Genomic DNA, 24,441 nt, shown 5'->3' on the forward strand with positions numbered 1-24,441 from the left:
CTAAACTAACCTCCCGAGGGAGGGTAAAAAGTACCAAGGGTTACTAGCCCCCTGGTAGCTTAACACAGTGGGAGGGCGCACGGTACAAAGAGGAGGGGCACCCCCCCGTGGTCGTCGGCTTCCAGCTTGGACTGGTGGAAAATGACAAGCATAAGGGCACTGCCTGCAGCCCATCAGCGGCGCCTGCCAATGTGTTTCGCCCAGACCAAGAGACTCTGGGAGGTTCAGGGAATGGGGCCTAAGTATCCTGGCAAGGAATAGATAAGTAAAAGAGAGCTGGCTGTAAATAAATAAAAGGAACAGAGAAAGGTGAAAGGGGGCTTACCGGATTGGGTGGGGGCAGTACCTGACTGCCCATGTTACGACTGTTATGCTGGGCAGTGGGTAGAGTTGAGGGAGAGCTTAAGAGCCTAGAACTGAAACAGATCCATTTATGAAAGAAAGAGATAACAGAAAAGGTGAAATAAGGAAACGGAGTGGAAAAGGATAGTAACATGATATTGCGCTTAGCCAGGTCATCCCTCACACAGACGCACCTTTTTGCATTTGCTCCGATCTCAAACACCGAAACCGCCAAAATCATTTACAGCCTTAAACCTTCCAGATGTCAGGAAGACACCTGTCCAGCCTCTCTCGTTAAAGATTGCACGACTGAACTGACACCCAACATCACCAAATTAATCAACGCCTACTTCGAGATTGGCATAGTCCCTACCACCCTCAAAGACGCCTGGGTTCTCCTACTCCTAAAAATAAAATCCACACTGGACCCAAACGTAACGACTAACTATCGAACGATAACTACAGTGCCATTCTTACTCAAAATTCTGGACAGAGCACCCTATCTCCCGATTCAAAACCATTTGGAAACTAACAACTTACTAGGCAGTCGACAATCTGGCTTCCGCCCTACCTAGACATGGTACTGAGACAGCAATCCTTGATCTAAAAATAAAAATGGACCAGCTGAAATACAATGGCAAACTAGCATTTCTCCTCCTGCTAGACCTATCAGCAGCGTCCGACCTAGTAAAACATAGCATACTTTGTAACCACCTACCCTCAGTCGTCCAATTCTCACCCAAAGCTATCAAATGGATACAACCCTTCCTCTCAGATGGAACTATGAGAGTCCTCTCACCTATCTCAGCGGCAGCACCAGTGACCTGTGCGGTACCTCAAAGCTCCAGCGCATCTCCCACACTATAGGACATTTTTATTAAGCCTTCATTCGACCGGCTTTATGATTTGGGGGTCACCTACATTAATTACGTGGATGACACCCAAATCCTCATACCCATCACCGGCTCCTACAACAATGACACCAAAGCGCTAAACACCATCTACCTTACTATCCAAGCATGGATAGCCCAACACAGGTTGCGCCTGAATGATGACAAAACTGAGCTGCTCCTCATTGGCGCCCAACCCTGTCTCAACAAACTCTCTAAATCATTTGACGCCTCCAACATAGACGGTAACATCATTAAAGTCTCAAAAGAAGTAAAACCCCTTGGTTTTTACCTCGACTCTCCCCTTACCCTAACGAGACAAGTCAATGCCACAGCCTCGGCTGCAGCAGGCACATCCAAGCTTATCAATTGCTACAGGCCCTTCCTTTCACCTGACAGCTGCATCACTCTTGCGAGAGATCCGATTTTGTCGAGACTGGATTACTGCAATGCCCTTTATGTTGGCACTAAGAGCCAGAATATAAAACATTTTAGGTTATCCAAAATAACACAACGAGAGCAGCTCTCAACATTCCAAAAAAGTCCCATATTTCAATCGATCAGAAGGAACACTCACAGGTTACCTATCCAGGAGAGAATCAGCTTCAAAACACTCATTAACCCACACATGCCTACACAAGCAAGCCCCTAAATACCTCATAGATAAATGCACACCTAAATACTCCAACAGACCTATGCGCTCAGCCTACAAACATTGCTTTGTCACCCTACGTTTCAAGCTGCGGAATGAGGGTGGAAGTAGGTTCACAATGGTAGCAGCGAAACTTAACCTACCAGTACCTCGAAGGTCTGAAACTTCTTACTGGACCTTCAGAAAACACATTAAAACATGGCTGTTTACACAGGAAGAACAAACATCAACTGCACAAACTTAACACATAATCCTCTGAGCATCACCTTATGTAAATTACTAAAGAACTTCTGTATTCTCTGTCCTATACCTGTAACTCTGTAACCGAGCAGGCTTCAGTAACTAAACTACTACTGCTTGTCACCTGCGTAACCTGTAACCATGCATCTTGTGTATATGCATGTATGGAACCTGCATCATCACTGTTGCAGGTCTGCAGTGGTCAAAGTATCCCTGTGAGCCCCCTCCCGCTCACAAACACAGTTGGACACTGGTGTGGCGCTGCCTGATGACGGGCTTACGCGGCGGCGTGACGTGTCACGCCGCCGCGCTGTGTATAAATAAAGGGGGCGTTCCCGGCCGCATCAGAGCGACCGGGAAGCCCGAACACGAAGGACTGGTGCCCGTGTGAACCCTTCATGTGGTGGGGGCTTACGGGACCGCGTGGGGGCTCCGACCCGCCCCCAACAGTGGCGACGAGTGGTGAGGGAGACCCGGGCCCGGCGGTGTAATCTTTTGATGATAATTTTTGAACGAAGCGGAACGGACATTCGTTCGTTTCATGCCGGGTCGCGGGACGCACACGCGGCCGGCGGCCATTTTGTCTTGGAGGCCGTGAAACTTCACAAGGCTCCGGTTTGGAGCGTGAAGTCAACACGGGCCTAATTTTTGGATACATTTATAGCAGGAAGTCTACCCTGCACGCCCATGTCTGGTTTGTGGGTTTTAACCCAGTTTTGGGACTCTTACGTCGTGTGAAAGCCAGGAGAAGGACTTACATGACAGGGCCTGTCTAGGCCAATCCATCGCCTCGGCTCAATTTTTGGAACTCCCAGGTCCTTTTGGATTGCGGCAAGGTGGATCCACGGTGTTCTCTTTGTCCCCTTCATCATCAGAGTGCCGTGGGTTTTTTTTCTTTGTCTTCTTCATCATCAAGCTTGGCTGCTCTGGGTATCTGAGTCTTTTGTGCATCCACTGGTGCCCTGTCCGGAAGCCTCCCCCTGTTTGAACTGTTGGTGTGCCCGGAAAGGAAGGGGTGAGTCGCACTATGATGGTGGGAGTTTGAGTTGCCGCCCTCAGGACAGTAGGTGGGGGTGCCTGTGCGCTCAAGCCCATGGGTGACTCTGAGGATTCAGACAGTGGTGTTGCAGCCGCGTCACCACCCCGCGATAGTGGCCAGGCAGCGGCTCAACAACAGGCCGTCCTACCTCCGGTGATTCAAGCCCCTGCAGGACCGCCACCTGGACAACCAGGATTTCCCATCATGGCTCAAGCACGAACACCCGCGGCCCATGCCGCCTTGCAGCCCATCCCGGAGTTCGATGCATCGGGCCCACCCTCGAGCATGGGGCCCCGATGGAGAAGATGGGTGAGTCGCCTCGACATTTATTTCAGGGCTGCTCAGGTGACGGATGATGACAGCAGAATTGCCACCATGCTGTACTCTGCAGGGCCTGCAGTCCAGGAGATATTTGAATCGCTTACACCAATCAACAACTCTTATGATGCGGCCAAGGCGGCACTCCTTGCACATTTCCTTCCCCTTGCAAACGTGGACTATGAGAGGTTCGTCATGCTCTCGGCTAAGCAGAAGGAAGAAGAGACACTGGACACTTTTTATGGTCGCCTACGCCGCCTCTCCCTCGGATGTGCATGGGGGGATGCAGACGACATGATACGCACGATGCTAATCCAGGCATGCTCCTCTGGCAAGCTCAGGAGGCAAGTCCTGAGAGAGCCGGGCATCACACTGCCCCGCATACTGGAGCTGGGCAGGTGCCACGAGGTAGCAGAAGCCCGAGCCAACAAGATGGAAGCAGGGTCTCGGTCAGTGAGGTCGGAGGAGGTGTGTGTCGTGTGGCGGGGTGGCCGAGGAGTGAGACGCCCAGGTGGAGGACCCCGAGACAGGGCAGGAAGAGCCGGGGAGTCGTGCCAGAAGTGCGGGTACGACCTCCCTCACATGGCAGAATGCCCGGCGGTTGGAAAAACCTGTGGGAGGTGTGGACTGGCCGATCACTTCTCGAGAGTATGTCGTGCAGCCATGCCGGTGATGGTGCCGAGAGGTCAGGCACGGACGTGGACTCCGCGCCAGAGCCAACAGCCCAGTGTTGCCCAGGTAGAACAGGGTGAAGTCGAGTCCCATCCTGAAGGAGCCGAAGAGGAAGACGAGGAGAACATCTTTTTCGTCTCAAGCGTGGGAATACTCAAAGGAAAAAGCAGGAGACAGCCGAGATGTGTGGTGGAGATCAACCACTCCCCAGTCCCAGTGCTCGTTGACACAGGCGCCTCTGTCAATGTGATGGCCAGAGGGCATTATGACTCTCTGTCAGAATGCACCAAAGTATCAACTGAAAAGGATACGATATTCAAAAGGATACAGGAGGTAGGGTCTTCCGGATCCCTGTTCACCCGACTTGATAGTCGTGAAGTCAACAAAGACCTTCCAAATGATACAACCCTCTGGCTGATAAAACAGGCAGAGCGATGGATCACTGGAAAGGGCGTGGGTAAGGTATAGTAATCCAGCCTAGGACAAATTAAAGTATCATGAATAACTGCTCCAACCTGAGTATGATGAGTTAGATAATGACAGGAATGATCACACTGACCTGTATCTCTGGGTAGAACAATCCAGAAGCCTCTTGATGGATTTGAATTGAAGAACAAAACGACAGGGAAGGGAAAATTAGTAAGGGAGACTTATCCCGGACGGAACGAGGCTCACGCTAGATACGGGTTGAATTCACCACAGGATAGCGTCCAAAGTTCAGTTCAAAGTCACTTCCAATAATCCTTGAAAGGCTTCCTTCCCACTTAGGGATCAATCCTTCTGTTAATTCCACAGATGCAGGAGTTAGAAGAAAATAGCGTTTGAAGACAACGTGAGCGTGTGGATTTACACGCGGGCAGGAATCGCGCAGCCTGGGCCAGCCGCGTGTGAAGACAGCGTGCGCGTGTGGATTTACACGCGGGCAGGGTTCGCGCAGCCTTGGCCAGCCGCACTTGAAGACGAAGAGCGCGTGTGGATTTTACACGCGGGCAGGATTCACGCAGCCTGGGCCGGCCGCACTTGAAGACGAAGAGCGCGTGTGGATGTTACACGCGGGCAGGATTCACGCAGCCTTGGCCAGCCGCGTATGAAGACAAAGAGCGCGTGTGGATTTTACACGCGGGCAGGATTCACGCAGCCTGGGCCGGCCGCACTTGAAGACGAAGAGCGCGTGATTTTTACACGCGGGCAGGATTCACGCAGCCTTGGCCAGCCGCGTATGAAGACAAAGAGCGCGTGTGGATTTTACACGCGGGCAGGATTCACGCAGCCTTGGCCAGCCGCGTATGAAGACAAAGAGCGCGTGTGGATTTTACACGCGGGCAGGATTCACGCAGCCTTGGCCAGCCGCGTGTGAAGACAAGGAGCGCGTGTGGATTATCACGCGAAGGGATAGCTCCAGGAATCAGCGTGTGGCGGAACACACGCTATCGAAGGCCCAAAAGTAGCTGTAGGAATATACCAGGATGTAGATCAGAGGTTCAGCTACACGACGCCAATAGAGACGATCAGAAGCAGCGAGTGAAGTTTCTACGCTGCTTAAATACGTGATACCGTATTTCACGTGACGAAGCAAAAGTCACGTGAAGTTAGCGACGTGAAAAGTGTAAACGTCGTTTTCCCGGTAACGTATCGAATAGCCTCCATTTGGAGTAGAACGGTCTAGCTGTTCTACGAGCGTAGCGTCCAGCATGCATGACACTCTCTCAAACCCCTCCCAGGTCTGGTCACACCGAAGGCCCGCATATTTGCTTTTGGGGGTCAGGAACCGCTACCGCTAGACGGTGCCTTCGTGGCAGATGTGGAGCATGATGGCTCACAAATCAAGGCTCGATTCTATGTGACCCCGGTGAGCAGTAATACCTTGCTCAGCTGTGCAGCTGCGGAGGCCTTAGGTATCGTCAGCTTTGCATACTCCGTCCACCTGGAGGACATTAATGATCTCCTCGACAAATATGCTGCACTCTTCAGTGGGATCGGAAAGATGACTGGGGAACCGGTTCGATTACACATCGATGAGTCAGTGCAGCCCATCGCATTGAAACACCGCCGAGTACCATTCCATTTAAGGGAGCAGGTCGATAAGGAGCTGGACAACTTGGTGAGCCTGGATATCATCGAGAAGGTTGAGGGCCCAACCCCCTGGGTGTCTCCGATCGTGGTGGCCAGAAAGCCCAAGCAACCCGACTCGGTACGCATTTGCGTGGACATGAGGCTCCCCAACAAGGCGATCAAAAGGGAGCGCCATCTTACACCAACGATCGATGATATCATTGCTGATGTTCAGGGGGCTCGAGTGTTCTCGAAACTGGACCTCCGAGCCGGGTATCACCAGGTCGTCCTTCATCCAGAGTCCCGGTACATAACAACGTTTACCACCCATCGGGGACTGTATCGATACAAGCCGTTGAGCTTTGGAGTATCGTCTGCCGCTGAAGTGTTCCAAAACATCATCAGGGGCGCCCTAGCAGATCTGGAGGGCGTCCTTAATATTAGCGATGATATTCTGGTGTTTGCCAAAACCGAAGTGGACCACATGAAGAGGCTCGATAATACTCTGAAACGACTTCAATCGTTGGGCCTCACCCTTCATAGGGAAAAGTGTGAGTTCATGCGCCCCTCTATTGAATTCTTTGGCTTCATATTCAAGGAGGGGGGGGGGTGTCGCCAGACCCGAAAAAGGTCCAGGACATCAAAGCGGCGAAAGCCCCCGAGTCTGTGACGGACGTGAGGAGCTTCCTGGGGATGGTAACCTATTGTGGGCGGTTCATCCCGAACTTAGCCTCGAGATCTGAACCACTCCGGGCGCTGACCAAGAAGGAGTCACCGTGGCACTGGGGCCCTCTCGAACAGGCCGCCTTTGAGGACATTAAGGGTGCCCTCACAACGGGGGACACCATGGCGTTTTTCGACCCCGCCTTGGAATCGGAGATTGTGGTCGATGCAAGTCCTTTCGGGTTGGGAGCAGTGCTGACTCAAGTGGACCGCAACGGGACTGTTCGACCTGTGGCATATGCTAGCAAAGCGCTCACCGAAACGGAACAGAGGTACTCCCAGATCGAGCGGGAGGCCTTGGCAGTGCTGTGGGGCTGCAGACACTTCCGGCTCTATGTCTTGGGACGTCCAGTGACGGTGGTAACTGACCACAAACCACTGCTTCCGATACTGGTGGGTTCCTCGTCAAAACCACCGGCTAGAATTGAGAGGTGGATGCTCGCCCTCCTCGAGTATTCCGTCACCCTGGTGTATAGGCCAGGGGCCAACAATGCCGCAGACTACCTTTCTCGTCATCCGGGAGTAGGTGGGGGAGATGGACATGACACCTGCGGAGAAGAAGCGGACAGTTATGTACGAATGGTGGTGGAGGCGGCAACACCAAATGCGATGTCCCTAGAGGAGTTGGAGGCTGCTGCGGCTGAGGACGAGTGTTTTCGAATCTTGAAGGACGCAATGCGTAATGGGTCTTGGAAGTCCATCCTCGGAGTTGTGTCCGGGCGCACGCAGGAAGCCAAAACAGCGCTGGAGCAGTTGTGGAAGGTGAAGGAGGAGTTGTCGTTCTCCGACTCAGGGCTGCTACTCCGGGGTGACCGGATTGTTATTCCACAGTCAAAGGTGAGCGATGTGATCAGTCTCGCCCACCATGGACATCAGGGCGCCGCCAAGACCAAGGCGCGGCTCCGTTTGAAAGTCTGGTTTCCGGAGTTGGAGAAAAGGGTGGACGACTTCGTGGCGGCATGTGTATGGTGTCAGGCGGCCTCTCCTCTGCAACGAGAACCTGCAATTGAGGCAATGCCCCGAGGCACGAGGCCCTGGGAGATCGTCCACCCCGACTTTGGCTCAACATCAGTGGGCACCCACTTCCTGGTGATAGTCGATGAACACTCGAGATACCCGGAGATCGAGTTCGTCGAATCTGTGGCCTTTGAGCATGTGGTGGTGGCGATGGAGAAAATATTTGCGGCCCATGGTTTTCCCCACACTCTATGCTCCGACAACGGATCGCCCTTCCAAAGTGAGCGGTTCTCCGAGTTGATGGAGAGCTGCGGAATACAGCACAGGAAGATCTCCCCACTGTGGCCCCAAGCAAACGGGGACGCTGAGAGACTGATGCGGACTCTGAACAAAACCTTCCGAATTGCTCAGGGGCAGGGGCAATCCTTACAACGCGCCCTCTATCAGTTTCTGCGAGTGTACCGCACCACCCCACATGCCGCCACGGGAGTGGCGCCGGCAGAAGCGTTATTCAAGAGGTGCCCCCTGGGGCTGTTGCCGGAAGTTGGGGAGAAAGAACCAGGGGTCATCGATAGTCAGCGGGTGGAGGCTGAAAGGCGAGTCCGAACGGAACAAGAAAACCTACGCAGGGGTCTCCGACCTCAATGACTTGAACCGGGAGATGAGGTCCTCATCCGCAACCGACACCCCCACGGGAAGCTCTCGCTCCCCTATGAACCGGAGCCCTTGGATGTAGTGGCAGTGAAAGGGTCCATGGGGACGGCCTCGGATGGACGATCTGCTGTCACCCGAAATGTGAGTTTCTTTAAGAAGCTGGGTGATCCACGAACTGAAACCCCACCCGAACCTGATCCACCAGACATGCCTGCTGACGGAGGTCTCTGGGACGAAGTACCCGAATCCCCAGTCCGGGGAGAAGCGGCGGAAGGACGTCACGTGCCGGAGGTAGGCCAGAGGTACCCCCAGAGGGCTGGGCGAGGGAAACCTGCCTACCTCAGCGAATATGTTGTGGGACGCTTGGTTAGTGAACTGGGGTGAGAAGATCTGGGTGGATGACATTAAAGGGGTTTTTGGGTGTGCAGTAGTGTTTATGATAGATGTGTGGTTTTCTGGTTAATAAAGTTACTGTTAATCTATTTTGTTGTTCCTCCCGGAAAAGGAGGAGTGTGGCGCTGCCCGATGACGGGCTTACGCGGCGGCGTGACGTGTCACGCCGCCGCGCTGTGTATAAATGAAGGGGGCGTTCCCGGCCGCATCAGAGCGACCGGGAAGCCCGAACACGAAGGACTGGTGCCCGTGTGAATCCTTCATGTGGTGGGGGCTTATGGGACCGCGTGGGGGCTCCGACCCGCCCCCAACACCCGGTCGCTCTGTCGCGGCTGGACACATCCATTTTATTTAAAGGGCAAGCGGCGGGGTGCAACATCACTCTGCCGCCTTGCAAAACCCTTAAAGGGGCAGCACCAGAATTACCCTTGTTTACTGTCAAGTACAGCACCTAGATGCCCTCAGGCTTGGTGCGCTATGTAAATTGCAAAATAAATAAATAGGGAGTGAGAGAGAGAACCAAAGGGGGAGGCTAGCAACGAAAAATGGGAAAGAAACAGAAGACAAGTGAAAGGGGGGCATCAAGCAGAAGACATCTTTAAAGAGGCTATGAAAGAAAAGAATGGGAAAGAGGGTGCTAAAAAGAAAATCAGAAAGGATTCAAATAGGGTGAAAGATAAAACGGAATGATGAAAGTGAAAGAAAAAATGAAATAGAAAGAGAAAACTGGCATATTGAAACAAAGAGCAAGAGAAGGAAACCATGAAAAAACAGATCGTAGAGATATGGAGAGAAGATCATCTCAGTTTAGTACTTTTAAGTATAAGCTACAGAATTTATTTTTTTATGGTTTAATATGTTATCGAGAAACAGCGCTGTTTACTTTGTGGTATCTGGGGGTGGGGCGGTAGTGCAGACTCTATCTAGCGTTTCGCCATGGTTCCATATTGCCTAGACACTAGCAGCAAATGCCAAGAAATAATTTTGCCCGCTTTCAGAAAGCAGCTAGCCTTGCTCTCACGCCTGCTCCGTTACCATCTCACCTCCTCCCACCATTCGGAGGAGCTCCCAATCAATAGGGTGACCTTGCATTTCCCCCTGGCTGAGTGGCAATCCCTGTTTACATAGGGGAGGTGGCGGGGGAAATCGCGTTGTGATGTGGACGTTTTATTTTCTGGTTTGAGTTTTAATGCAGCTCAGATCAGATCGGCGATCCATTGCTCAGGCCTGGCAGTCGGCACCATCGGGAGTTTCTCAGGAAAAGGCTACATGTGAGCATTTACATGTGAGCATTTAAGATACACGAGTACGAAGCAGCTCCCATATCGACTTCATATTACAGTACACGCAGGAGAGACAATTTTCAGTCTTAAAACTCGTCTCTTCATAGAAAGCCCCTCTCCCGTTAGCGCGACTATAGCTTCCCGTACCGTTCACCTGCCCCTTCACGCCTCGGCCCTCACCCACGCCTCACCTGTGCCTCACCCTGCTTCTAGCTGGTTCCTGCGTCCTGCTGCCCCATGCCACCTCGCAGGAGAACCAAGGCCGGCCCCCTACCAGCAGAGAGTCGGCGGAGAGAAGCCAGGTAACCAGCGCACACGACCCTTCTAAAGCAACACTCCACTTGCTCCTTCCGCTGTAGAAGTAAATGCAGAGTAGTAGCTAGTGGAGGCGTTTCCTGATGATGTCGCCTTACCGTTCTACACACGGTCCTCTGTGTATGTATGGCTTTTTCAGGCAAAACTTTACTAGGCGTGTGTGTGATGATGAAGCTGCCTCTGCCTAGCGAGGGGCTGCGCGTTCTGTGCATGACAGCAGCACGGGACTGGATTTTAAAACACGCACTGCCAAAGCCACTAGATTTAATTTGTTCGCAGTGTATTTGATTTGTAGTGAAGACGAAGAGATGTCTGTATTGGAGAAGAGTGGCAACCTGCGTGGTCTGTCACTTGTTTTTATATTGTTTGATAGATTTTTGAGAATATGGCTTGTCAATGTTCTTTGTAGTGACGGATGGAATGCCGTCTTCCAGTATTAGGGGGCACACACATGCAGCAAGGGGGGGTACATGAAATAAGGGTCAAAAGGCCAAACTGGTTTATATATTGCTATATTGAAGGGGGTGGGGGATTCACGACATTTTCTTTTTTAAATAATTGCTTAAAATGGTTAATTTTAAAGCACCCTTTTTTGAAAAATTGGTTAAAAAGCCAAACAGTTGAGTATTTCCCCAACACGTTTTCATTATGTCTTTGCCCACAATATATAACAGTATAAAAATCGTTTCATGCTGGCTGTGCACATATATTTCTATGTTGGCTGCACGAACAGTATCAAAATGCCAGTAATGATACTGTAAGACATGTCCACGTGTGTTCTGCCAATATATGGCAGTACTCCACATATGAACATACGCCAGTTGGCTTTACCATTAAAAATGCCATGCCACTGTATGAAAACATGTCCAAACTTGCAGCATCAAAATGCCAGTCTAGCGGGGGGCGTGGCCAGCAGTGCAATGGGAAAGACGTGAGTCGCCCCCGCGACCGCCAAACACATCCTGATTAAATTGCCTGTTACCTGCATGCTATAGAGGCATAAACACTCGCCCGACTTTAAGATGGCCACCGGGGTGAGCGCTAACTCTGTGCCCGAGAAGCGGAGCTGTATGGCTGTATGGCAGGGGGACTCGGCTTGCTGCCTGCTGTCGATATCGAGGGCAGGCGAAGCTCCGACTTGTATGCAACAACTGACCAGCTTGTCGGAAGAACTACAACCCTGCGCACCTCCGCTGGGGAAGACACCCCGAGCCGAGGCGGCATTGATACGTGGCCCACGCCGGTGGAAGGGGGGTGCGAGCCTGCCGGCAGATGAGTGAACGGGAGCAGCCGGCTGCACTCGCTCAACTACAGGCCAGGAGGGTCAGCGACAAGCGGAAATAGAGGTGCCCACCAGGGGCTGGCCGGGGCAGAGTCCCAAAGCACAACAGCAAGCACACCAGCGCAAAGGACACCGAAGGCACCCCCCCCAAGAACAGTGCGCCGCACCGCCTTGTAGCCTACCGGAAAGCTGTGAATCCGACGCTCCCCCGCTGGTGGGGGGTAACCGGGGCTGTGGCGGCACCGGACTGCGGGAGGCCACCCGCAGCAAGGGCCCTAAGCACAGCAGCTCACTCACCGCCAAGAGCACGGGGCCCTGAGGCCTGCATCGAGGATTCCAGGAGAGCTGCTCTACACAAGACCAACAACCGCACCGCCTGTGGCGAGGGCCTGGGCACCCCGAGAAGAAGCTACATCTCAGAAACAGGCGAGCAGCACTGGAGAGCACACGTGAGTAGCAGTCCCGCAGCCCCACCACTTGCATCGGCCAGGGCAACTGGCCAACAATCCGCCGGGGGAAGGGGGTAAAGGCGCGAAGCGGACTCGCCAGGCTGTCAGGCGGCCATTACACGCTCCTCCACCCTGCAGATAGCAACGGTGCATGGCCCCCGGGACCGAAGTGGTGGAACTCACTGGGGCTGGATTGGGCGGGCAATCCAGGACCAGTCCCGACGCCGGAGCATGCCAGTATGCTACACAGAGGCAACAGCTTAGTCCGCAGTCTGGTTGCTGCACAGCGATTTCCGCGCAAAATCCAGACCCACTAGGCGCAGTAAGAAACATGGGGAAAGACAGATCTAGGAGACTGCCCACGCAAAGCAGCATGGACCAATATACAATTCCTCCTCCACAAGCTCCCGACCTCCACTTGTTGTCCTCGGAGGAGGTGGAGACAGACAATACGATCTCCCTCAAAGACATGATGACCGCCATAGCGGAATCCCACACGTCCATGGAGCAGAAAATGGACGGAATAAGCATGGACGTGTCCCTCCTCAGACATGACCTCCAAAAGCTAACGGCACGCACGGGAGATGCCGAACAACGCATCTCGAACACAGAAGATGGGATTCACAACATGAGACAACAACTCCAGTGTGTCACGTCCAAGCTCAAGGTGCTGGGGGATAGAATTGAAGATGGAGAGGGGAGATCTAGACGCAATAATGTGCGAATACTTGGTATCCCCGAGAAAGCAGAAGGCGCCTGCATGGAACTGTTTTTGGAGCAGCTGCTCGCTGACCTGTTCGACCCGGACTCATTCTCCAAGTTCTTCTCTATAGAGCGAGCGCACAGTAATTGCAAATTTTTTAAACTTCAGGGACCGAGATGCATTACTGCAACATGCACGCGCCAAGGGCACGATTACCTTTAATGGTTCCAGGATCGCCTTTTTCCCTGACTACACTAGGGAAGTGCAGAGGGCAAGACAATCCTTTAACCACCTACAATCAATGAGAGTGAAGTATGGGCTGCTCTTTCCCGTGCAATTAAAGATCTACCACAAGGGAACCACGGCCCACTTTAATGACCACAAAGAAGCATGGCGCTGGGCTGAACAGCATATAGAGGGTGACTGGTCGTCTTCGCGTGGCAGAGGGGGAAGGAACCGCGTGCCCCCGCCTGCCCAACAGCGCGAGCCCCGTCAGTCTCCAGCAAAAGACCCACGGGAAGACATAGGTGGCTGACCCACGCCTAAATCTCTATCCAGTGCCCTGGTACTCAACAGTAAGCTCGAACTGTAATATGGCCCCTTATGCGACATACTGCAATACCCATCTTAAGGTAACACACACTTGAATGTGGCGGTTGTGGGAACGCCTTGCATACGCGCTTTGCAGGCCCCCCCCCCCTCGGCTAGTAAGTTTCAAGTTAAGCGCTAAAGGTGTCACCCCCCCAGTCATAGTTTGTAGGGGGACCAACTGAGCCTTAGGCTGCGATTGTCTTATGTAAGCTGTCCAGTTGACAGCCGGTAGTGTTAAAGTTCGGGCGACCGATGCTTCTAGTTGGGAGAAGTATAGGGAGGGTGGGGTTGGGATTGTTGAGTTTAGTTAAGGGAAGGACCAGTCTAGCACATAACACACTAAAATCACATAAGAGTGTTACAACACGGAGGCGAGCGGTTGCCGGGTACCTGGTGTCGTCAGCAGCACACACTCCATTGCCACGGATAGATATGGCATCACGTAATACAAACACAACCAGAACACTGAAATTTATGACCTGGAACGTCAATGGCCTCGGCAATGCAATCAAACAGCGATTGGTGGGGCAATACTTGAACAGGCATGCACTGGACGTCGCTTTCCTGTCCGAAACACACCTTGCAGGCACAGAATCTCCCTATTCATACGCACAAATTATAGAATCGCAGTCCACGCAGGCTTCACAATGGGCTCAAGGGGGGTCATGGTACTGATACACAAGAATCTCCCTTTCCACCTGAACACAGTAACCCAGGAAACTGGAGGAAGATACGTATATGTGGCTGGCACACTCTGGGAGCACTCTGTCACACTACTAGCGATTTACGCAATGCCCACTTTGTTGTCACCGCTACTCGCCGACATTTCCCCCCTGATTACCGCAGACACCTCTAACATCATGATAATAGGAGCGGACTTCAACAAAGTCATGGACATATCCCGGGATCGCTCACACCTTCGAAATAGAAACCCCAGCGTGCCTACCAAACTTGCAATGTTCACGAACGCCATGGGCCTGTGTGACGTATGGAGAGAACTCCACCCTAATATCAGGGAATACTCCTTCCACTCGGGGGCTCACGCCTCGCTCTCCAGATTGGACTACTTCTTTCTCCCAGCAACTGACCTACACAGGGCACATGAAGCATGCCTACTCCCCAGAGGCATCTCCGACCACTCGCCACTGGTGATGCAAATCACAACATCCAGGCCGACTCCCCCGTCCAGCTGGCGCCTGAATAATTACTACCTGGGCAATCCAGACCTGGTGGTCAGGCTCCAAGAGACAACACAGACATACTTTGAGCTGAACACAGAGTCCGCATCAGACCCAGTGTCACTATGGGAGGCCTACAAGGCAGTACTGAGGGGTGAACTCATCTCATGGACGACCGCACAGAGGAAACAATACCTACTCAAGGTACACGAAGCGGAACAGGTGAAACAAGCAAAGGTAGCGCACATAACCCAGAACACGCCCGACACAAACCGGGCCCTGCTCCTGGCACAAAAGCAGCTCCAGAACACTGCACTGGATAATGCTAGGCATGCACACTCGACAATGCGTGCAAGAGTTTATGAAACGGGTGATAAAGCCGGGAAAATGCTAGCATGGCGAGAACGCAAGGAGCAGGGACGCAGCCATGTCCAGCAGCTACAGACAGAGGGCACAACCCCACTTGTGGCAGATCAGGACATCACGAGGGGCTTCGCAAATTACTATGCTGAACTGTATAAGTCACCTAACACCCCCGCAAATCCCTCAATCATAGAGGAAATTAACTTCCCCACCTTGAGCATAACACAACAAGAATTGTTGGAAAGAGACATAACGGAGGATGAGGTGTCGAATGCCATGTCCGGCCTCCAAGCTGGCAAGTCCCCAGGTCCAAACGGCTTTCAAATCGAGCTGTGGTGGAAAGTGGGAACCAACGTGATTGCTCCACACCTACTGCAAATGTTCCAACATGCAAGAGAACAGGGCACCCTTTCCCCAGATTTTAGGAAGCCACAATAATAGTTCTACCCAAACCGGACAAACCCCCTGAACACTGCAGCTCTTACAGGCCCATTTCACTTATAAACCGCGAAACCAAAATACTTGCGAAGATCCTGGCAAACCGGCTACAACAAGTCATCCCCTCCCTGGTCCACCCTGACCAATGCGGCTTCATGCCCGAGAGATCGACACACATGAATCTCTACAGGTTGCACTCAGCACTAGAAAAAGCCGGCAGCATACAGGGTCCGCTGGCTTTGTTGGCAAAAGACTTTGAAAAAGCTTCTGATTCGGTGAGGTGGGAGGCCATCTGGGACATAATGAGGCACATGGGTTTTGGCGCAAACTTTATCGGCTGGGTGCAACTACTATACGAATGTCCAATAGCCAGAACTAAGGTCAACGGCTGGCAATCGGACCACTGGCCATCCTTTTACGAAATACCCCACTCTGGGAGGGCTTCCGGTGGTCAGAAACATGAGAGGATAGAGTGTCCCTCTACGCGGATGACTTGCTTTTCTACTTGAAAGACCCACGCAACTCCTGCCAAAATGTTACCCAAATGCTGAAAAGATACGGAGCCTTCAGTGGCCTACGTGTGAACTGGTCAAAATCCATCCTATTTCCCATAGGAAGCGTAGCTGCTGCCACTTGCCCCATAGACTGCCCCTACCAAATTGTTACTGATCAGTTAAAATACCTAGGGGTGAAAATCACGAAGCACCTCACAGACACACAGCTCTGAATCTACAACCAGTCGTGGCGAGATTCGCTGAGGACACTCGCCATTGGAGCTCCCTGCCACTGACACTGATGGGCAGAGCTACCCTATTCAAAATGATCACCCTTCCCAAGTTGTTGTATGTTCTGCAAAATACACCGCTGCATATCCCGCACCAGGAATTCCTCAAAATAGACAGTATCCTCCGGAAACTGCTTTGGAGTGGAGGGCCCCCACGGATCGCTCTTTCCACCCTTCAGAGATCCGTCTGGGAGGGGGGGATTGGGCTGCCCAGGCTGCAAACTTACTACTGGGCCAGCCAGATGGCGATGGTGAATGACATGCTCCATGGGGAAAGGAACCTGCCGCATATCAGAAGGTTTAACACCAACAGCAGCATAACACCCCTGGAACTTCTATACTGTGGCATGGGCCGCACTTCAGCTCCTACCATGGAAAAGCACATCACAGGAATCTGGGCGGAAGCACACCGGCATGTAGGCTGGGAATCGAAACTGACGCTGCCCCAACCACTGTGGAACAACAGGCTTCTCCCCGAGTTACAGAAGCTGCCGAAATGGCCCGCCTAGGCCCAACGTGACATCACCAAAGTAGGAGAAATTGGTCCCCTTTGAAACACTGCGTTCAGAATTCGCCCTCCCATCCTCGGAAGGATACCATTATACGCAACTGAAACACGCACTGCACGCCCATCAACAGATCAGATCAGATCAACAGATTCAGCAACACGCTAGAATGTACCCCGCTGGAGTGAAACATAGTCCAGGACCAAATAAAAAGAAAAGTCACTTCAACCATGTATAATGCAATCACATCCTTTGCTACACCCGAGCTCGTCAGCTTGAGGGCCAGGTGGGAGCGAGACGTTGGCCCTCTACAATCGGAAGACTGGATGGAAGCCTTGATGTACCCTCGTGAGGCGACCATTTCATCGAGGCTCCGACTGGTCCAACTTAAGATCCTACATTGTATTTCATATCCGAGAGTGGCACTCTTCCGGTGGGGCAAGGTCTCGGACCCGTGATGCCTACGATGCAGGCGCGAGGAAGGAACCTTCTTCCACATCATATGGGAAAATACAGCAACTATGGCGGAAATGCTGTGACAAACTGTCCAGAGTCTTGGGCAAGCCAATACAAAGGGGACCAAAGCAACTCCTGTTAGGGATCTCTGATGTGACCTGACCCGGTATGAGAAACTGCTCTGGTCAACCGCTACAGCGATACTGAGAAGGAACATTGCGCAGCTATGGGGATCGGAAAGAACACCTAGTTCTTTCAAAGGATCACGGACGTGGACATCTGTGTAACAATGGAGCGCAGGGTATACGCAGCAAGGGGATGCCCGCAGAAAGCGAGCAAAATCTGGCAGAGATGGGTAGACAATGGCTAAGCCCCCGAAGAAGCCTCACTGGCAATGGGAGCATTAAGAGCAAGGTGCCCATGGACTGGCGGGCCTGGCGCACGGGGACTGTGTCCTGTGTTCCCTCATCAAAGACTAGATGGTCCAAGGGGCAGAGGCCCCTCCCCAATTTTGTTTTGACCCCCCCCACCTTATGGTTTACCCTCTGTTTCTTCCTTCCCCTGCAATGCAGTGTTATGTGTAATGTTTATGTATGTGCGAAAAAAGTTATAAAACATTATGGATTAAAAAAAAAAATGCCAGTCTAGCCACGTAATCACACACAGAATGTCATGCCACAATAAGAAGTGGCTAGACTAGCAGCACCAAAATTCCAGTCTAGCCATGTAATAACACTGATGGTTCAGCGCACCCTTGCCCGTTTTGGAGTCACCGCTAGTGGTACATCCTCGATGAATCTCTGCACAGTGTCAGTGTGGCTGGAAATGAAATACTGTTGACCCTGAAGTCATGTTCATTAGCTGCACTGTTGGTAATGCAGTGCTTTTGAGCACAGTAAGGGATCCATAGGCACACACTGCAGTAGAAGGCTACCAGGGTAGCTCAGCAGGTTGAGTGACTTGCTGAGATGCTATATATTTAAAACTGTCTGTTTTTTAGGAACACCCGCCACTGCTTCCCTGCCTATTATTCTTGCGCTCACTGGCTTCCCTGGAGATCTACTTCTACAGGAGTTATCAACATGTCTGAAATCCACCTAATCGCATCTTTTGTACAAATTCGTGTTTCCTCATTTATCGACTTACGACAAGGAAAGAACCCTTTCTGTACTAACATAGCGTCCAAACTATCACCATCAATATCTACATTCCGCAACCTTTCCAACTCTCGACGTGCTCATGTACTTTCTCCGCCGTGTCTCTTGAATATGCTAAAATATTCAGATCCCTCAACACTTGTGGGAGATCTATATCATTTAATCTGTTCCACGTTATATGTAAATCAACTCCCAATCCTTCAATAAAAACGTTTTTCTCAGGAAAATTGTTTAAGTTAGAGAGTGTGGCAAAAACATCAGCTTGTTCACCCCTCTCCATACAGTGTCTAGTCCATGCAGTCAATTCATGCTTTCTCTCTGGAGACACAGTATCACGAGTTACAACCCTCGAACCCGCTCCCTGATCGACTACAAGCGATACAGAACCACTTGGAAGAGGAAAAGGAAGAGAAGGCAAATCTTGTACATTCGATAACAAAGGTGCTATTACTGGTGCAGCAGGCAAATCCACCAAACCCGTAACAGCTGGCAAAGGTGGAGGAACAACAGCCGGAGGAAGAGGAACAACAAGAGGAGCAACAGGAAGAGCAGGGAGAACTACGGGAGGAGGAATAACAGCAGAAAAAGGCAAAACAGCAGGAATAGGAACATACAGAGGTGGCGCAGTGGCACCAGGCCTTCGTTCATTTAGAAGCTTATCAATCAGCTCATCAGATACATGAAAGTCTTTAGAAGGATACATTTTCTGGATACCAAGTGGAAAAAGCCCTATCCATATTCCTAACTGACTCAGACTGTTTATTTTGATCATATAACAACGCTTTTTCGGTGTTACGACAGCGTGCATGTTTTTCCCTACTTTTAAGTTGCTGCAAAGCTTCTTTATTCCAATTCTGTAATACATCAAATGCTGCAGGTCTAGCCTTTTTCTTTAATGATATAGATTCTAAATATTCAATACGAGGAATTTCAAAACTACCATTGATTGGCCACTGAAGTTCTGAAGCATGTCTAGTTTGTCTGTGCCAAATATCATTAAACACTATACTACCAATGCCAAGCTTACAGTACATGGTACACGCCGGCGACCCCTCCATTGGCGCCGGTCGGCCAAATTCCAAAGATTGTCTGTCACTGCGGAATAACGCCCTGAAGCAGGCAGACAATTTCCCAGGCATATCAGAATACTGGTGTTACCTGGTCAATAATTGTACTTGCGAGTGCAATGCGCCGAAACAAATTATCAGGATACTTAAGAATCGGGTCACGACTCACCTGATCAAATTCTAAGGTGGTCCGATCGGATATCAAAGAACTCAAAGGACCCACGTGGTTGGTGATTTCGGCAAAGCTGCCCACCTCGATATATGGACCCTCGTCAAGATGCCGTCTCGGACCGCATGCTCACTGTCCAGGGATCGGGTCGTGCATTGCTGCTGAGGTATCACGTCTCATCCAAGAAAGGGGCCCCCTTATATGGACCCTCGTCAAGATGCCGTCTCGGACCGCATGCTCACCGTCCAGGGATCGGGTCGTGCAGTGCTGCTGAGGTATCTCGTCTCATCCAAGAAAGGGGCCCCCTTTTTCACCGTCCGATCCCAGTCCGATAGCCATGTCAACCTTCAACGAGATGGCCTCAGTCTTGAGGGTCCCTATTTGGGCGCCATTTGTAAAAGCAAAAGGAAATATCGAGGCTGAGTACCCCAAAAGGAAATACACCAAACACAGGCTTATAAAGATTCACAGATCTTTATTCTAATACTGTACAGTTACAAAGAAACAAAATCAGATAGCTATCTGGCCCTCAGTACATCACAGCGAATACAAGCCCTTTCGGTATGAGAAGTGAGAGGTACTGGATGTCTTAACAGTTGTGCATTTTATAAATTTCCAATCATAATGTCCAACCACTCTGCAAGTTAATAATCCATGGTCGTGCCGAGTTCACTTCTGGCTTGTCCGACAATATGCACATGGATCATCCTCAGCTGACATACAAACCAGTTACAATGGCAACAGTGTATTCTTGGATTTAACAATAAGCCTGAACACATGTCCTTTGCAATGCAGTTTAGCTAGTGTCCACGTTCAGTATTTGTTCAACATTGTGGTCGATGTATGTACGTGGATCAGACCTATTGGCGCAGACAATCCTCTGTCTACAAGTCAGGCATGGGAGAAGGTCTCTTTACTCAACCCAAACATTCGGCCAACTGACAGTTTACACATTAACGTACAAGGTGCAGGACGGCTCAGTTACAAGCGGGAAGCACTGTCCACCATTTTAGAACACAGAGTTACATTGGAATAGAAATCAAAATGGCGGATGGACCTAAAATGGCAGCGAAGTCGATCTAGAATCGGAACTTTGCAACGCGGTTTTCTTCGCAGAGCGACTGGGTTTAGGCCAATATATACAAGATAGCAGGCACAATATGATATACCGTTTAACACATCATTTCTCAATGTTTGGGTTTGGACTTGTCTGTGAGGTGTGTTAGAAACTCCATGTCATAAATGGCCCGAACTTTAGTGACCCATTCTTTTTCTATCGGCATATGCAGGTTTTTCCATTTCTGGGCCAGACAGCACCTAGCTGCCACCAGCATAGTCTGCAACATGTGGCCCTGGTTTTCCTCATGTTCGTCCTCCACATCAATTCCAAAGATGAGGGGCCAGGGGCACTGGGCTCTCTCCACTCCATCAACCCCATTTATAATAGCCTTCCCCCTTTCCACACCGACCATAGGACCCGCAACACCGGGTGGTTTAGGACTCTTCTGGGAATGCGCGGTCAGGGAACCCACAGCCATTCGTTTAACGTGACCAGGGTGAGGACCTTTTTGTCCATTGCTACCCATTGCTTTTCTGTCCCCATGGTGAAGTGGTCTATCAACACTTTCGGCTGGGAGGCCTTGTATTATGTCTCCAAATCGGGGTACCCTACCCCCATCTTCCTTGGGCCTAGTTAATACCTCGTATGAGATCCTATGTTTTTTACCCGCCCACAGGAATTTGAGGAGAGCCCGTTTTATTTCCGTTAGGAATGTTTTGGGTACCTCCACGGGGAGCATTTGGAATAGGACTAGAGCTTTGCATTTAAACAAAAGGTACTGTGAGAGTCCTCAGTAAAGCTTCTATTCATCACAAACCAAGAGAAAAATGGCTGTTCAATCAGTGTTTTCCTTAAAGAGCACTCCTGGATTCCTTTTCAGTGGTCTTCTTGTCCAGCCCCAAGATTGCTGTTGGAAGCCCCATGACTGGTCGCTTCCTCCAGGGTGGTATCCTGTTTTTGTTTGTCTTGAAAGCAAAAATAAATGCCAAATGGATGTCCTTTCATGTTGTTGGTCTTATTTCAGAGCAATAATGTATAATTGCACTAGATTGGGGACTTGAACGATTAAAACCAAAGGTTGGACAGGTTTGTAGCTGCTGATAGGATGTCCTCCTTTTGTGTGAAACTATGGCACTTCATAACACTGGCTCTGGGCTTATTGGCCGTTTTGGTTCCTTCAGTGCACTCTCTCTGTCCAGCTTCACCTCCCTTGCCTGGGTCTACAAGATGTGAGCAAAGAAATTGGTCAGACATTTCTCACTATCATCCCTATTCGCTCCCTCATTGAGGTAGCTTAAGTTGTAGGTTTTCCCGTTTTCTATATAGTTTCCAGACTCTCGCGTTTGAGTGGTGGTTGATCTAGCATCTCAAAACATTTCATCATCCATTGACTGTACTGATATCAAAGCTCTCAAACCCTATCTATGTCCTTGCAGTGTTTCCAGACTACAACTCAACTCCTGGCGATCCTGGGTGAGATCTTGATTTTTCTTTTATGTCCGTCCCCTCAGCAGGTTAACCAGGTCAGGTTTTGTAATGCCATCTGTGACTGACTTGCTGCTCTGTTCAGCCAAGGGGCTGGCAGACGCCATATTAGTGTACTGGTTTTCCATCTGCCGAGTAGCGTTTTATTTGTTTAAATGAGCTTTTCTTTGTCCGCATACATTTACTACACTTCCTGTAGCCTTTGTAGCAGGGATTGAAGCACATACTGTTTAAGCTCCAAACAGACAGCACTCCTCTGAGAATGTGAGATCGAAGCACTTACAACTGCAGGGTGGAAGACAACCACCAACCCCCTGCACCTACACATAGGTTTTCTGTTATTTTCGGTCCCTAGTTGCAGCCATCCTGAATCTGGGATCTTGATGATGGTCTCTTTTCAACTTGTCTTGGAAGGGGCACACAACTGAGGATCCAGCTCACCCAAAATCCACCTATTTGGGCTTTAGCTGTTCCAAGGGCTCACAGCACCTTTGGCAAAAAGCATCTTCCATGGGCCACAGTCCAACTTTCCCATCAGGCTAAAAGGCCGCCGGTCCCACAGGGAGATTGAACAGACAGTGTGCTTTCCCCAGTGGCCAGGAGGTCACGCATCTACTGGCGCCAAGTCTCCACTCCTTGCATGCAGAAAGATCCTGCAATTAATGGCCCACGAGGAGTACCTACAGTTGGGTTGCCTGCAGGCCATCAGCACACGTCAGGCTTGGGACACCCGCTCCCAAGCCCGACGCCCCCCTAGAGGATTGATAGTCAGAGTTTACAACAAGCAGCCTGCCTCTACTGTTTTTTTTTTCCACACTCCCAGAGGCCCCAGTGCAACTGCTAGCTCGCAGTGCATCCCGCCCACCTCCCACGCCCCTGCCTGCTTCACCCATTGCTGGATGGGCGAATACAGGCCTCCGGAGACCAAAGCAGGGCAGATACTTCCATCTTTAGGGTTACCAGCATACTGGTTATCTTCATCTTGTTCCTTCTCTACCTGTCAAGCTGTTAATGGTCCATAATTTGCATTAGTTGGTCCAAAATGCTTTCCAAGGGAAGTCCTCTCATTTGGGGGTGCCAGTTGGACCTCTAAAGGGTGTGGTGCCTGCCTCATGGATTTGGTGGGTTAGTGGGTTTTTGACCCAGGAGAACATGTCCCCTCGCTGCTTAGTCATAGTCGTGACTCCCAAGCATGGTCAATTAGTAGTAACTTTCTTGTTGTTTTGAGTGTCTGCAGTTTACAATAAAGAGAAGCATATATACCAACCATAAGTATTATTTTTACAGTGTGAAGAAAACGATTCCACAGACAGAATCCCAGAGGCCATGGTTGAAAGTGGTTCTCCTGCTCCTGACCTCTGTATGTCTTGGTCTCGTCATCCTTTGGCGATACACAGACAGTGAAGATGACATTACTGAAGTGTTGGCCCATCAAAGTGAAACAGTTCAGAAAAGGTTCTTCGAAGTCCCTTGCTCTGAGGATTATGAAAATCACAAAGGATTTGCAGGTATGTCTTCATACTTAAGACAACACTTATGGGTTATACACCATTATCTCGGCTATTGCCCTAATCTGGACTCTGAGTTGGTACTGTATTTTACCTTCATAATTAATCTGGATTTGACCCAGTCGACTTTTACAGACGCAAGTGCTTTCATGTTGATATTGTTTATGTTCCTTTTTGTTTATTGAGATCTTATTGAATGTTGCTTCTCCTTATCACTGGACATATTCAGAAATTGTAACCAGTGCTTTATGCAGAATGAGAAATCGAAGGGTCCTAAAAAGTCACAAAACAATATTTGGAGGCAGGACTTGAGAAATGTCTGCCTATGCCTTTGTAGTCTAAGCAATCTGTAAAATAGGGGAGCCTCTAACTAAAGGAGCGACTTAACCGACGCACTCTTAGACAATTTACCTCTATGAAATGTAAAATAAATGCTTTAGTGGGTTGAATATAATTGAATTAATTTCTAGTTCAGTAAATGCACTAAAATAAAAACATATTCATATACAATAATTAATAAATGCAGGTCTGTGCAGGCTGCAATCCATTTACGGGAGCTCCTAGTGTTATTCAAAAAATATATATAAGGCACAGCCCAGACCCACATGTATTGATTTGGGGACTGAGCAATAAAACACATTTCGCTCCACTAAATTACAGACGAAGCAAAAGAAAGCAAGGTTTACAGTGTCATTTTATGAGTAACTTGGGGTAA

At 50.4% G+C, this 24,441-nt stretch overlaps 2 protein-coding genes across 6 annotated transcripts in view; one reads left to right on the forward strand and one right to left on the reverse strand.

Moving 5' to 3' along the window:
* HEXD (hexosaminidase D) overlaps nt 1-10,769 on the reverse strand; it is a 750,596-nt gene extending 739,827 nt beyond the window's left edge. The window contains exon 1 of one of the 3 annotated variants that reach the window (XM_069654607.1): nt 10,629-10,769. The gene's annotated coding sequence lies outside the window, so the exon portion shown is untranslated. Of the gene's footprint in view, nt 1-10,406; nt 10,555-10,628 lie in introns of those variants that run through there. The other 2 variants (XM_069654608.1, XM_069654605.1) reach the window with 2 other exon arrangements.
* The window catches only part of OGFOD3 (2-oxoglutarate and iron dependent oxygenase domain containing 3), an 876,068-nt gene continuing 861,321 nt past the window's right edge, over nt 9,695-24,441 (forward strand). For 2 of the 3 annotated variants that reach the window (XM_069654612.1, XM_069654611.1), the window contains exons 1-2: nt 10,381-10,517; nt 23,506-23,726. In XM_069654612.1, coding sequence (XP_069510713.1) covers nt 10,453-10,517; nt 23,506-23,726 — 286 coding nt within the window. In that variant the 5' untranslated portion in view covers nt 10,381-10,452. Of the gene's footprint in view, nt 9,738-10,380; nt 10,518-23,505; nt 23,727-24,441 lie in introns of those variants that run through there. The other variant, XM_069654613.1, reaches the window with a different exon arrangement.

The sequence above is a fragment of the Ambystoma mexicanum genome, chromosome 3q (genome assembly GCF_040938575.1).
Source record: "Ambystoma mexicanum isolate Mex_15411 chromosome 3q, UKY_AmexF1_1, whole genome shotgun sequence".
Classification (NCBI taxonomy): Eukaryota; Metazoa; Chordata; class Amphibia; order Caudata; family Ambystomatidae; genus Ambystoma; species Ambystoma mexicanum.